Source organism: Saccopteryx leptura, chromosome 2 (genome assembly GCF_036850995.1).
Source record: "Saccopteryx leptura isolate mSacLep1 chromosome 2, mSacLep1_pri_phased_curated, whole genome shotgun sequence".
NCBI classification, from domain to species: domain Eukaryota; kingdom Metazoa; phylum Chordata; class Mammalia; order Chiroptera; family Emballonuridae; genus Saccopteryx; species Saccopteryx leptura.
This window is the reverse complement of record NC_089504.1, coordinates 192,065,370-192,078,438: the sequence shown is the minus strand read 5'-3', so window position 1 is coordinate 192,078,438 and position 13,069 is coordinate 192,065,370. Positions and strand designations below refer to the sequence as shown.

At 39.8% G+C, this 13,069-nt stretch overlaps 1 protein-coding gene across 5 annotated transcripts in view; it reads left to right on the top strand.

Annotated features, from left to right (window-relative positions):
* Window positions 1-13,069, top strand: part of KCNAB1 (potassium voltage-gated channel subfamily A regulatory beta subunit 1) — a 589,565-nt gene that overhangs the window by 298,065 nt on the left and 278,431 nt on the right. For all 5 annotated transcript variants that reach the window (XR_010749312.1, XR_010749311.1, XM_066369872.1 and 2 more), the window contains exon 2: window positions 11,941-11,984. Coding sequence is in view for 3 of the 5 variants with exons in the window: in XM_066369872.1 (XP_066225969.1) it covers window positions 11,941-11,984 (44 nt within the window). In the remaining 2 variants the exon portion in view is untranslated. The remainder of the gene's footprint in view (window positions 1-11,940; window positions 11,985-13,069) is intronic.

Below are 13,069 nucleotides of genomic sequence, written 5' to 3'. Positions count from 1 at the left end.
TGTGTGTGTGTGTGTGTGTGTTGTCTTTGCCTGGTTTTGGAATCAAAATTATGCTTGCCTCATAAAAGGAGCTTAGAAGTCTTCCTTCCTCTTGAATTTTTTGAAATAGCTTGAGAAGGATAAGAGTTAGATCTTCTTTGAATATTTGGTAGAATTCACTTGTGAAGCCATCGGGCCCTGGGCTTTTGTTTGTTGGTAGTTTTTTGATAACCGTTTTGATCTCATTTGTTGTAATTAGACTGTTTATTCTTCCAAATTGATTTTTAAAATATTATATGTTTCAAGAAATTTTTCCATTTCATCTAGGTTGTCTAATTTTTTGGCATAGAGTTTTTCATAGTATTTTCTTACGATTCTTTGTATTTCTGTTGTGTCAGTTGTTATTTTTCCACTCTCATTTTTAATTTTAATTATTTGAGTCCTCACTCTTTTTTTCTTGGTGAGTCTGGCTAAAGGTTCATTGATCTTGTTTACCTTTTAAAGAACCAGCTCCTTGTTTCATTGATCCTCTGTATTGTTTTTTAGCCTCTATGTCATTTATTTCTGCTCTGATCTTTATTATTTCCTTCCTTCCTTCATTTGGGCTTTACATGCTATTCTTTTTCTAGTTCTTTTAGATGTAGAGTTAAGTTGTTTATTTGAGCTTTTTCTAGCTTCTTAAGGTATTTCTGTAATGCTATGAACTTCCCTCTCAGTTCTGCTTTTGCTGTGTCCCATAAATTTTGAGTTGTTTTATGCTCATTGTCATTTGTTTCAAGGAAATTTTTGATTCCTTCCTTGATCTCATTGTTAACCCATTTGTTATTGAATAACATGCTATTTAGTTTCTAAGTGTTTGAGTATTTTTCAGTTTTTCTGTTGTTGATTTCTAGTTTCATGCCATTTTGATCACAGAAAATGCTTGATATTATTTCAATCTTCTTAAAATTGTTGAGACCACTTTTGTGCCCTAAAATGTGGTTTATCCCAGAGAATGTATCATGAGCACTTGAAAAGAATGTATATTCTGATGCTTTAGGGTGAAAGGTTCTGAATATATCTATTAAATAAAGTTGATCTAGTGTGTCCTTTAAGTCTCTTGTTTCTTTGTTAATTTTTTTTCTTGAAGATCTATCTAGCAATGTTATTGGGGTATTGAAATCCCCTACTATTATGGTATTGCTATTGATCTCACCCCTTATATCCATCAAAGTCTGCTTTATATATTTAGGTGCTCCTATATAAGGTGCATAGGTATTTATAATGGTTATACCTTCCTGTTGGATTGCTCCCTTTATTATTATGTAGTGGCCTTTTTTTATCTCTTACTATATTCTTTGTTTTAAAGTCCATTTTGTCTGATATAAGTATTGCTACCCTGGCTTTTTTTTCATTTCCATTTGCATGAAATATTTTCTTTCATCCTTTTACCTTCAATCTATGTGCATCTTTTGTTTTAAGGTGTGTCTCTTGCAGACAGCATATGTATGGGTCCTGTTTTCTTATCCACATAACTACCCTATGTCTTTTGATTGGATCATTTAATTCATTTACATTTAAGGTTATTATTGATATGTAATTGTTTATTGCCGTTTTATTCTTTAAAGCTATATTCCTCTTTTTGCAATATTCTTTCCCTCCTTTGTTCTATTTACAACAGGCCTCTTAGCATTTCTTGCAGAATTGGTTTGGTTGTAGTGAATTCCTTGAGTGTTTTTTTTGTTTGTTTGTTTGTTTTTGGTCAGGGAAGCTTTTTATTTCTCCTTCAATTTTAAATGATAGCCTTGCTGGATAAAGTAGTCTTGGTTGTAGGCTGTTGTTCTGCATTACTTTCAATATTTCTTGCCATTCCCTTCTGGCCTCAAGTGTTTGTGTTGAGAAGTCAGAAGTCATCCTTATGGGGGCTCCTTTGTAGGTGATAGCCTTTTTTTTGCTAGCAGCTTTTAAGATTTTCTTTTTATCACTTAGCTTTGGTATTTTAATTATGATGCATCTTGGTGTAGATTTGTTTGGGTTTCTCTTTAATGGAGTCCTCTCTGCTTCTTGAACTTGTGAGACATTCTCATGCATTAATTTCGAGAAGTTTTCAGCTATGATATGATTGAACAAAGTCTCTATCCCTTGTTCTTTCTCTTCTTCTTCAGGAATCCCTATGATATGGTTGTTATTTCTCTTCATGTTGTCACAGAGCTCTCTTAGAGTTTCCTCAGACTTTTTGAGTCTCTTTTCTTTTTTCTTCTCTGCTTTCATGCCTTCATTTATCTTGTCCTCTAACTCACTGATTCGATCCTCAGCTTCATTCATCCTGCTTTTAATTCCTTCTATTGTGTTCTTCATTTTTGATACTGTATTTTTCATTTCTAATTAATTCTTTTTTTATTATTTCAATGTCTTTTTTTTTTATTTGCTATCTCTTTATTTAGGTGTTTGTAATGACCATCTATTGTTGTCTAAGATCTTTGAGCATCCTAACAATTGTTATTTTAAACTCTGCATCTGGTAATTTGGTTATATCTGACTCATTCAGGTCCTTTTCTGGGGATTTCTCTTGATTCTTTTGGGTTGCATTTCTCTGCCTTCCCATTTTGTCTGTGTATAAGAAGGTTTTGGCCACTGCAGTCCAATTGGTGTGGCCTCTGTGTTCCCTAGGTGTGGTCTGTCTGCAGGCCTGCCACCCCCTATGCCGCTGCTGCCAAGGTGTTCTGGTATGGGCATTGCCCATGCCAGCCTAAGGTGGCTGTCGGCTGTTGCTGTGGTTTTCACCTCCACTCCTATGGGAGGGGCTATGATAATGTGCCTGTGTCTACAAGCCTCCATGGCCTCGGCCTCCACTCCACCCCTGCAGATGGGGTTATGCACCACGCCTGGGCCAAAAGGTCAGCCATAAAGGCAGGGGTGAGCATCTTTGCTCAGCTGCAGGTCTCTGCCTGTTCTGGGCTTTCACCCCACCCCCACGTGTTGAGCCACAAGTCTCAGTTCTGAAGGCCTGGCAAGGTTGTGAGTCCACATGCTCTTGCTCAGTGTTGGATCTCCACCTTTTCCGGGGCTCCCACCCTTCCCCCACAGGCAGGATTGCAGGTGGCATGCAGCATGTCCTGGACTGCTTTCACATGTCCCCTCTTCCCCAGCTGGGCAAGACTGAGCTCACACCCTGGCTTCAGTTATGGCCAGCTGGCTTCCGCCCTTGTCAACAGAACTGCACTTCTGCATTCTACTGCTACCTGCCCTCCAGCAAGCCCTCAGCCATGTGGGTGGGGGTGCTGCAGCTCAGACCCTAACTCTCCATACTGTAGTCCCGAAAGCTCCCTCCTTCTAAGCGGCTCTGCTCTGAGTGCTGCTGGAGAGCTTGTTTGGCTGGTGTCCTTTGGCTTGTTTGGCTTCTTTCCCTTTGCTGGTATTGCTGTTTCCAGCGGAATTATTTGCTTCAGATTTGGGGAGTGACTCAGCCCAGGGGTTGGGGTGGCTGTCCCTCAAAGTGTTTCTCCCTGTGCCTCCTAGATTACACACTCTCTTCTCTCTTCTCCCCCAGAGCCCCGTGTGGGTAGTTGTGAGAGAGGCTTTCTGTGCGGTCCCTTTAAGAAGAATCCTGGGTCTGTGAAATCTGTCTCTTTCTCACAAACAGTATCCTGACTTGTTTCTCAGCTAAATACTGTCCATACGCCTCTTCTAGGCTCTGGGGCTACAGGCTGGGGCTTTGTTCCTGGGGCCCAGGACCTTCCTTCTCCGCTAAACTCACTTCCTGCCAAATAAATCTCTGTGGGCTGCCATTTGCTCCAGGGTGCTGGGAAGCCCTCTCTGCATTTCCACTTTTTCCTACCAGTCTCAGTGTGCCTTCTTCAGTGTTCCCTGGTTAATGAGTCCTCTTAGTTTAGTCCAAAGTTGGTTTTTCCAGATGATTGTTCTTAAAATTAAGTTGTAATCCACTTTGGTCTGGGAGGTGGAAGTTGGTACGTCAGCCTACTCCATCGCCATCTTGCTGCCTAGGCAGGCCTCTTAAATAGGGGCTGCAGAGGTGTCCAGGCATACCCATTTAGGCCATGGTACCTAAATGGTACATCTCTAAGATAAAAAACTTGCTTGTAGATTTACTAATGAAACACTGTTTTATATAAAAACAAATGCAAATATATATCATGGAATATGGAAATGATGGACTGCATGATTCACTTGGGTTGAACTGTTACAAAACAAATAGTGGCAAGCCACTTCTTGAAAAACTCCAGAGACTTGAGGTTGGTAAATGCCTTCCTGTGGCCTCTACCTGTGAGAGGATCCTGGAAATCACCACCTGTGGGGATGAGGAGGAGGCTTTCCATGGGAGACCTTAGAGCCTTATATCCAACTAGAGATAACACAAGCAGTGGGCCTGAGTTTGGGATGAAATCCATCAAGGGCCTAAGAAATATTATTTCATTTATTAAAATTAAATAAATAAGTAGGGGTATTAAGTACCCACACTATAATTTACATTATACATATTTTTAATAGTTGGAGAGAGGGTTTGCACACTTAAGTTTGCTTTCAAACATTTTTTAGGATTGTCTTCCCTCCCACTTGAAAAATGTCCTTGTAAACTCACATTGCTTTGTGGCAGAAGGATGCAACAAGAGGCATTTTTAAAACAACTTTTATTTTCCACCTGCATCCAAGATGCTTGATGCAGAGACCCCTCTAGCAATCCATTGAAGCTTCAGAAAAAGAGATTTCAAATACACAACAAAATATAAAGGATTCCAATGAAATTGAAATACAGTTCAAAAGATTTAAAATCCAAATTAGCAACCTCTTAACATATGCATTTTTTTATTCATGTATTAAATAATGAGCTCTAAAAACAAGTAGAAGACCATGGTTTCCAACTGTGATAAAAAAACTACTTGTAATTTTGATTGATGGCAAAATCACAGATGATGTGAATATTCCTGTGGTTTCTTGCTTATAGTCATAATTGAAGGAAATACTAAATTTCAATTAAGTTGATAAACCATGAAAATGTGGTTTTTTTCTGTCCCAAGTTCATGAACTGCCAAATCATACAGCCTTGAGGTAAAGCTTCTAGATTCTTCTGACTTAAGACTGAGCTATCGACTTCCAGCTATACTGATGTTTTTGATACTTGAGACAAAAAGCCAACAACTAGACCTAGACACACATTTTTCAACCCCCATCACACCCCTGCAGAACACAAAGTTTATATAAACCAATCCATGCAGCATCAGGTTCTGTCTCCCTTCCCCCTCCTGGTGATGGCAGAAGAACCATTCCAAATTCCTCATACCCAAATTAATTCTCCAAACTTTGCCAACAAATTGCCACCTTCTCTTTTGCCTCCTTTATCTATCTTTATTTCCTGCTTCCCACTTTTCTAAGCAGTCTAGAAAAGTGACTCACAGTGTACATATAATAGATTCAGGATGTTTGCAATGTCTAAGCACAAATCCACAAAGTAAGAAGATCCTAAGCTTGGGGAAGTGGGGCTCCTATCAGCTTCAGTACCTGAACCAGGACCCCCACTCCAGATTCAGTGTTTGAGACATTACTTTTCTTAGGAAATAAAAAAGGTTGAAAGTAGTGAGCACTTATTGAACACTAAAATGTGCTGGGACTAGTGCTGCATTTATATTTTCTCAATTAAAAAAATAGTGAGCTATAAGTACTTGCACTTATGCATGAGGAGAGAGGCTTTAAAAGGCTAAGTAACCTGCCCAAGGTCACACACAGCTAGAAAGCAACGTCTCTCCACCTCCCCTTTCAGTCAACCCAGCTGCACTCCTGCTCTCAGCACCACAGAAGTGATGCAGGAGTCAACAGCAGTTCTGTGTGGCAGAACAGTAAGGGCATTTCTCTGTCCTCCCAGAACTGGCTCTCTCTGCCCTGTTGAAACCATCTCTACCTTGGCATCCACACTGACACTTTCCTGGTGTCCTTCTACATCTCTGCCACTTCTTTTTTCTCAGCTTCCTCTCCACCATCTATGATGCCAGAGTTCCTCAAGGCAGGTTCTTAGCCTCTTCTCCAGCTGAGCACTGTCTCCTTTGGCAGTTACCCTAGATACCCAGAAAGTGCCTCTTCCCACTCAGCTCCAGACCACTAGCTAGGATATCTCATGCATGTTTGCCCACTTGCCCAGAAGTAAGTCAGAACCCTCTGTTTCTCAAAGGAAATTCTCTAGTGAAGTGTACCCCTCCTCCCCAGCTGCGCAAGTCAGAAACCGAAGAATGACCCATTACTCTTCCTCTTTTACCCTCGTATTCAACCAAACACAGAGTTTTACAGATTTTACCTGGTAAGAATATCTAAAATCTTCCCTGTTCTCTTATGTCCACTAAATCTGACTTCAAGTTACCCTTATTTCTCATAAGGACTCCCAAAGTAGCCTTGTAGATCCTCTTTGTGCCTCACTTTAACCCATTTCTGCTGTTCATTTTTTTTCAGTAGTTTTCCTTTATATTAAGACCAAAATTGGTAACAAACTAATCGCTAAGTTCAGTGAGGGCTTACCAGACTCCCCCAGACTCTCCTAGTGCTGTACTGTCCCACTGTCCTATACATTTTTCACTCCTTCAGTTACCCATGCTTCTTTCAACCCCTGAGTCTTTGCACATGCTGTTCACTCTGCTCAGCATGCTAATCCCCACTCCTTTCATTAAATAATTTCCTACTCCTCCATAGGTTCTCAGATTAAATGCTACCAGAGAAGCTTTTTCTAACCATCATATAATGCCAGCTTCTCCAGCATTCCAATTTTACACTTAGGGCATACTGTCCTTTCAGTTAAGATTATAATCAAATAAGGACTTCACTGTTTAATATGTTTCCCTTTCTTTGATGTAAACTCCATGAGAGCAGCAACATTGTGCTATTTAGTTCATTCCAACATCCTAATACAAGGTTTGGTATATACTATAGTTGAAACTTGATACATCTCTGTCAAACTAATTAATTAATTATAAGGAAGTCTCTTTTTGCCATACTTTTCTAGAGCTTTCTAGAATGCTACAGATCAACAGGTGTTTTTATATGTTCACAGAAGAACTTACATTGTTTTGTTGGAATTAACAACTGACAAATGACTTCAACTTGTAAATCAAAGAATCTGAAAGAATCCCATTCTACTTTGTTGCTACTTCAATAAAAGTTATGAAACAACGTTTCATTGTGCTACTTGTCAATGCCTGTCATCAAAATGCATGGCTTTCTGGTTTCCAAATGAGTCATTACTCAGTTATCAACAGTGATGAATGGTGCCTCAAAAGAAAGCATTATTACCATTTGTAGTCACTCTCATAGCAGTTAAATGTATGCTCTTGTGCAACCATCAAAAGCAGCTAACAAGTGAACATGACTTATGCTCTAGGTTTTTAAAGAAATGTTCAATGTACATATCTTGTTTTTTAAAAATAATTCCATACCTCAGATTTGACTAGTAACTTACAGGTAACACTCCTCACCACACTCAGGGATCAGGAAGATGTTCAAATAGAATAAGACAGCAGATGATGCAATGATCTGAGCACATGAAAACAGGTCAAATCAAAACTTATTTCTGCCAGCCCTCTGGCCACCAGAGCCCCTCACATGTACTTTCAGTCATCACTGTTGTGCCAACCTTTAAATCAGGAATTTTGTCTCATGCAATATGCATCTTTCTTGGTCAAATGCAAGGTAATAGTTTAGCTACCTACAGTACGTCTCTTTTCCAAGTCATTTACAACTGTGAATAATGTCTAAAATAGATGTACTCAGAAGCAAACAATTTAAAACAGCACATTTGGGCTGTTAATCTGATTTTAGCATCTTTGGTTTGTAAAAGCACGGCAAGCATCCAAGTGGCTGGCGATGCCATGCCTAAGTGATGCTTGGTGTCAGTTCTCAACACTGCATTATTGCCTTAAAACCAAAGAGAGCCTGATGGACGCTCCACAAAACAACATTAGGAATTATACTTAATGCCTCTGCCACAGAACTAAACACCATCCTAAAATAAGTTCAGCCAACTATTCACTAAGCAATAAATAGCCTTGCCATCAGAAAGAAAGAAATACGACTGTTGAGTTCTCAGAAGCTATATTCCTTCTCTAGGTAGCTTTTTACAGAAGTTTTGATTGAAGATTTAGGATTTCTAGAATTTGATTGACAAAGTGCCATGTCATAGGCCCCCACACTGATGTCATTTATTTCTAATATTAGTAGCAGAGCGGCTCAGGTCCACCTGGAAAAAGGAGCTTTTGAGTTAAACAGGAGCAGATACTAAAAATAAACACACTGTGACTTCCTTCTTATATATCTGACATAGGTAAAATACTTAAATGTGTGCAATGAAAAAATGTTTTGAATCAAATGGGAAAGGAATTCAACTTAATTGAAAATTTGATGTGTGTACAGTATTTTTATGTAGACTCAACTGTGAAAACATTGAGAAATTAAGAAATAAAATAAAAATCTATAAAGCAGTTTGTCTCATGTCAGACAAGATCATTCACAAAATTTTCATATGGGTGAGATAAAGAAGTTTCCAGGGCATTTGTTATAGCCCAGCATGATGTGTCAACTTAGCCATTACTTGGTAGTATAGCCACACAAGCAAGCTTTTGGATGGTATATGCTGTACTTGTTATTGTAGATCCAATGTACCCAGTACGTGAGCTCCTTTATCCAGCAGAGTTTAAACAGATCAGTGTAGCTGGACAATTGCGACATCTCCAGTTTGTATTGCGCAGACAAAAACACGGGCAGGAGGATGCAGATGCGCCATTTGGAACCACGAAAATTGTGTTGGAATTCCATGCCCTGAATTGGAGGAAGCTAAAGCCTCCTACCTTCTCCGTCTGCGGAGAGGTAGCACCATGTGCTGAGAGCACTTATGAGGTAGGGATCTCACAATGATATGCAGCCTTGGGCACAGTCAGGGCAATGGGCTTAGAGATCAGAAATGGCGCATGCACAGAAAATGTTTCTCACTTTAAAAAACAATTACCTGAATATAGTGACCATTCCCTCTAGTCTAGAGGGTGAAGTTACTTTAAAAAACGAGTTAAAGGAAATAAAAACACCAAGGCTCAACATGGGACTATCACTACTACATTAATATTTGTCTGTAACTGAACTTTTTTTTTTTTTTTTTTGTATTTTTCTGAAGCTGGAAATGGGGAGAGACAGTCAGACAGACTCCCGCTAGCGCCCGACCGGGATCCACCCGGCACGCCCACCAGGGGCCACGCTCTGCCCACCAGGGGGCGATGATCTGCCCCTCCGGGGCGTCGTTCTGCCGCGACCAGAGCCACTCTAGTGCCTGGGGCAGAGGCCAAGGAGCCATCCCCAGCGCCTGGGCCATCTTTGCTCCAATGGAGCCTTGGCTGCAGGAGGGGAAGAGAGAGACAGAGAGGAAGGAGGGGGGGTGGAGAAGCAAATGGGCGCTTCTCCTATGTGCCCTGGCTGGGAATCGAACCTGGGTCCCCCGCATGCCAGGCCGACGCTCTACCACTGAGCCAACCGGCCAGGGCTGAGCTTTTCTTACAGTGCAAAATTTGCTAAGGCTTCCATTCCAAAAAGCTGGCCTGGGTGTTTAAACAGCAGGGGCGGGAAATGGGCCACGTTTAGTATTTGCTACTTTGCAGTTTACTTCTGCTGACGATTCTCAAGTTTCTCAATTTGGTCCTCCAAAGCCATAGCAGAGTGATCATTATCTTCCTGCGTCACTGTCACAGGAAAATAGGGCAAGTCTCCCCAGCTTGGGCGCAGGGAATTATTTAGCTCAGTAAGTGCCCAGTGACATAACCTTGCCCTATTTGACTTCGTGATAAAAATGCCATGCTCTGCATAGTTTTCTGCACCATGTCCCTCCTTCCTGTTGAGCTCAGCATCATTAAAAGATAGTGCAAAGGCATGAAATCCTTTACCTAGATTTTTCCCCGTGACATGCACATAGTTATGCAAACACAAGCCTGAGACAGCATCCTTCTTCCCATGTACTTCCATTAACCCTGTGCCTTGTTCCTCTCTATATGCCCATGACCTAGACACTGCCTGAAATGTGGATGCCACTCCATAAATCTTTGCTGACTCATCGATGTTGAATAACATTACCTGGAAGGCTCATATTCACATTTATATATAAGCTTGTTTTGGTGTAGTCATTTTTTATTCTGCCTACTACATAGCTCTTGCTCTTAATTCTTATCTTTAAAATCAGTAGATGTTTAGACTAAAAGAAAGACCTGGTTTCACATCCTGTAGCTTTCTGAGAAACTACTAAAAGAATAATTTTTTGATGTACAATGTAATTTAAAAATAAGACATAAAAATAAACAAATAAAAGAACAGTGCCCTGGTTATTCTTCTCTTAATACAGTAGTTCATATTTTTCACACCTACCTTTATGTAAGAGTTTCCTTCCAGGTGGACATATCCAACTCACATGGGAAAGTTTAGCACTATGTCTGTGAGAGGGTGAGCAGAGACAAAAAGCATCAGAAATAAAGATGGCTCGCCTTTGTTTGCAGTGTAACACTTGGGCACACATTACGAGGTCCCAGCCCCACAACAGTGATGCTGAGTGAATGACACAGTCTTTAATATCCCATCCTGCTAATGGAGAGATTGAACTCCGTAGGAAAAGAGTGACTTCTCCTAGGTTGCCTAGCTAGTTGTCACAGTGGAATAGAAACCTGGGTCTTTCAAATCTTTGCAGTGTGATGTCCTTTGGACTATGCTATTAAATGAAATGTGTGGCTTAGATGATTTTATAAACAACAGCAATACGGGGAGGAAAGAAATCGATGCAAAAAATGAGAACAATAATTACTAACTCTGAAAAAGCAGTGTATGATCAAAGGAGGCTGGAGGAGCTAAGCTGTGCTGCAGCTTCAAAGTTTGTGTGTGCTGCTTATCTGTGGGGGAGGGGGAGGGAGCCATATTCTCACCAGAGCATCTTCAGAGAATAAAGGATGTGCATACTTGAAATATTGGGAGGATCACTTTGTAAAATACATGATTGTTTAACCACTATGCTGGGCACCTGAAACTAACACAATATAGCACTGAATGTAAACTATAATTGAAAAGAAAATTAAACAAAAAACAAACAAATGGATGCAATTTTCTACCATGTTTCAATTATTTAAGCTTTACCTCCTTACACTGGAACCCTAAAAATTCTGGAGGTATTCTCTCTCTGAGAATTGGATTTCTTCTCTGATAGCAGGCAGATAGATGACAGGAAGATAGGGTGGATCTGGGTCTCCATGACAAATACCTTCCAATAAAGACTAGAGTGCTTAGTTCTCTTCCTGTTTAGAGAATAGAAATATATTTCTTTTTCCTGATAATCTTTTAGGGTTGAGAGGCGAAAGTGTTGATGAAGGAAAAAAAGAATTATTTAAAAAGGTCTATCTGGTTACTTCTTGTGGCAGCTCTATGTAGCATTTAATAAAAATAATAATATAATTTAGTTTAAATAAGCCCCTAAGACTATATCTGTTCAAATTCCAATCCACTGATAATAATACTCTGTTTTAGAAGTCAGTTTGTCAGTTACTCAGCCAACAAGTATATATTAAGGGTCCACTGTGTATCAAACTCTGTTGATTAATAATAAAAATAGTGAATGACTGGTGAATAAGATATAGATCTTGTCCTCAAGGAACCCATATTCTAGAAAGAAAGAGAAAGACAATTTGTAAGCTAATTAATAAAAGCTATCCTTCTAGGCTGAAATTCTGGGCTTGGTGGGAACATGGCTCCTATGTGGATGGAGCCTGAGCACTCTCTGAGCTCCACGGTGCCCAGCCCAGGTGAATGGGGGCTCTCTCCCCATGACCGCAGCCTGCATCTGGGGCTCTGCCTCTACCACAACTCTAGCTAAACACAATGTCATCAAAGTGAGATGTCATGCTCATGGTTAAATGTACACAGTATCTCCTGAGGAAACAATGACCACATGTTGCTTTATTTTTATTCCAGGAATCTTGGGAAATCAGGACTCAGAGTTTCTTGCTTGGGTCTTGGTAAGTACTCAGGGTGACATGTAGGGTGGGCTAGCTGGTGGGAGATGGGGGAAGGTAACAGGGAGTGATTGGGGTAAAGGTCAGAACCTGTTTAAGGTGAGAAGGGACTTCCCGACTATCATTGCCCCAGGATCCTTTCCTGCACAGTGCAGCCCCCTCACTCTTGGACCCACAGAGCCACTGTGTCCATGCTGCCTTATGGGGGCCCATCAGACAGAAAGAAATTTGATAGCAAAGTCCACACTAAAGGAAGACTCACAAGTGACTTCCATTTAGCAAATGGGAAGGATCTTGTGGCATGCATTTGTGTGCTCAACTTACCTGCAGCATCATCTGAACTTTTTCTATCCTTATTTTCTCTTAGCCTTATTTCTTCACTTATTTTTATATATAGTTATATATTTTAGAATTCAGATATGTTTATAATCTACCTCAAATACTTTGGGGACAAGGTGATATATACATATGAAAGTTGGGAGGAGGATTTCTTGACTCCTATTGAATGGAAGTGTGGAAACCACAAAAGGAATAATAATGAATGAATAAAAAATGGTGGCAACTAATTTTGCCTCTCTTCATTGTATTTCAAAGATATTAAAGTTATTGAGATTTTTTATTCTTCCTAATGATCTGATTTGGGAGGTAAGGGTGGTCTTTGTTCACCATAAGTCTAAGGGAATTTGATTTTGCTTAATGTATAGCTCTGATCTTGTTACCATTAACTTCTTGTTGAAAGAAGATTCACTATTAGGAATAGTCTAACCTTAGTTTTTGAGAATGTGTCTTACAGTAAATAATTATTCACTATTCACTGTTGAAAGAAACTACTTCTAAATATAAATTCAGAAATATAACAATTTAATAAAATATAAATTAAAACATGAAATAAAATATCATTGACTATTTATCTCATAGAGTCAGTATCTATGGCAAAAAATAATTTAGTCAAAAGTAAATAGATAGAGGGAGACAAGATGGTGATGGAGTAGGCAGATTTATCAACTTCCACCTCCAAAACCAAAGTGGATTACAAACTAATTTTAAGAACCATCATCTGGAAAAACCAACTTTGAACTAAACTAAGA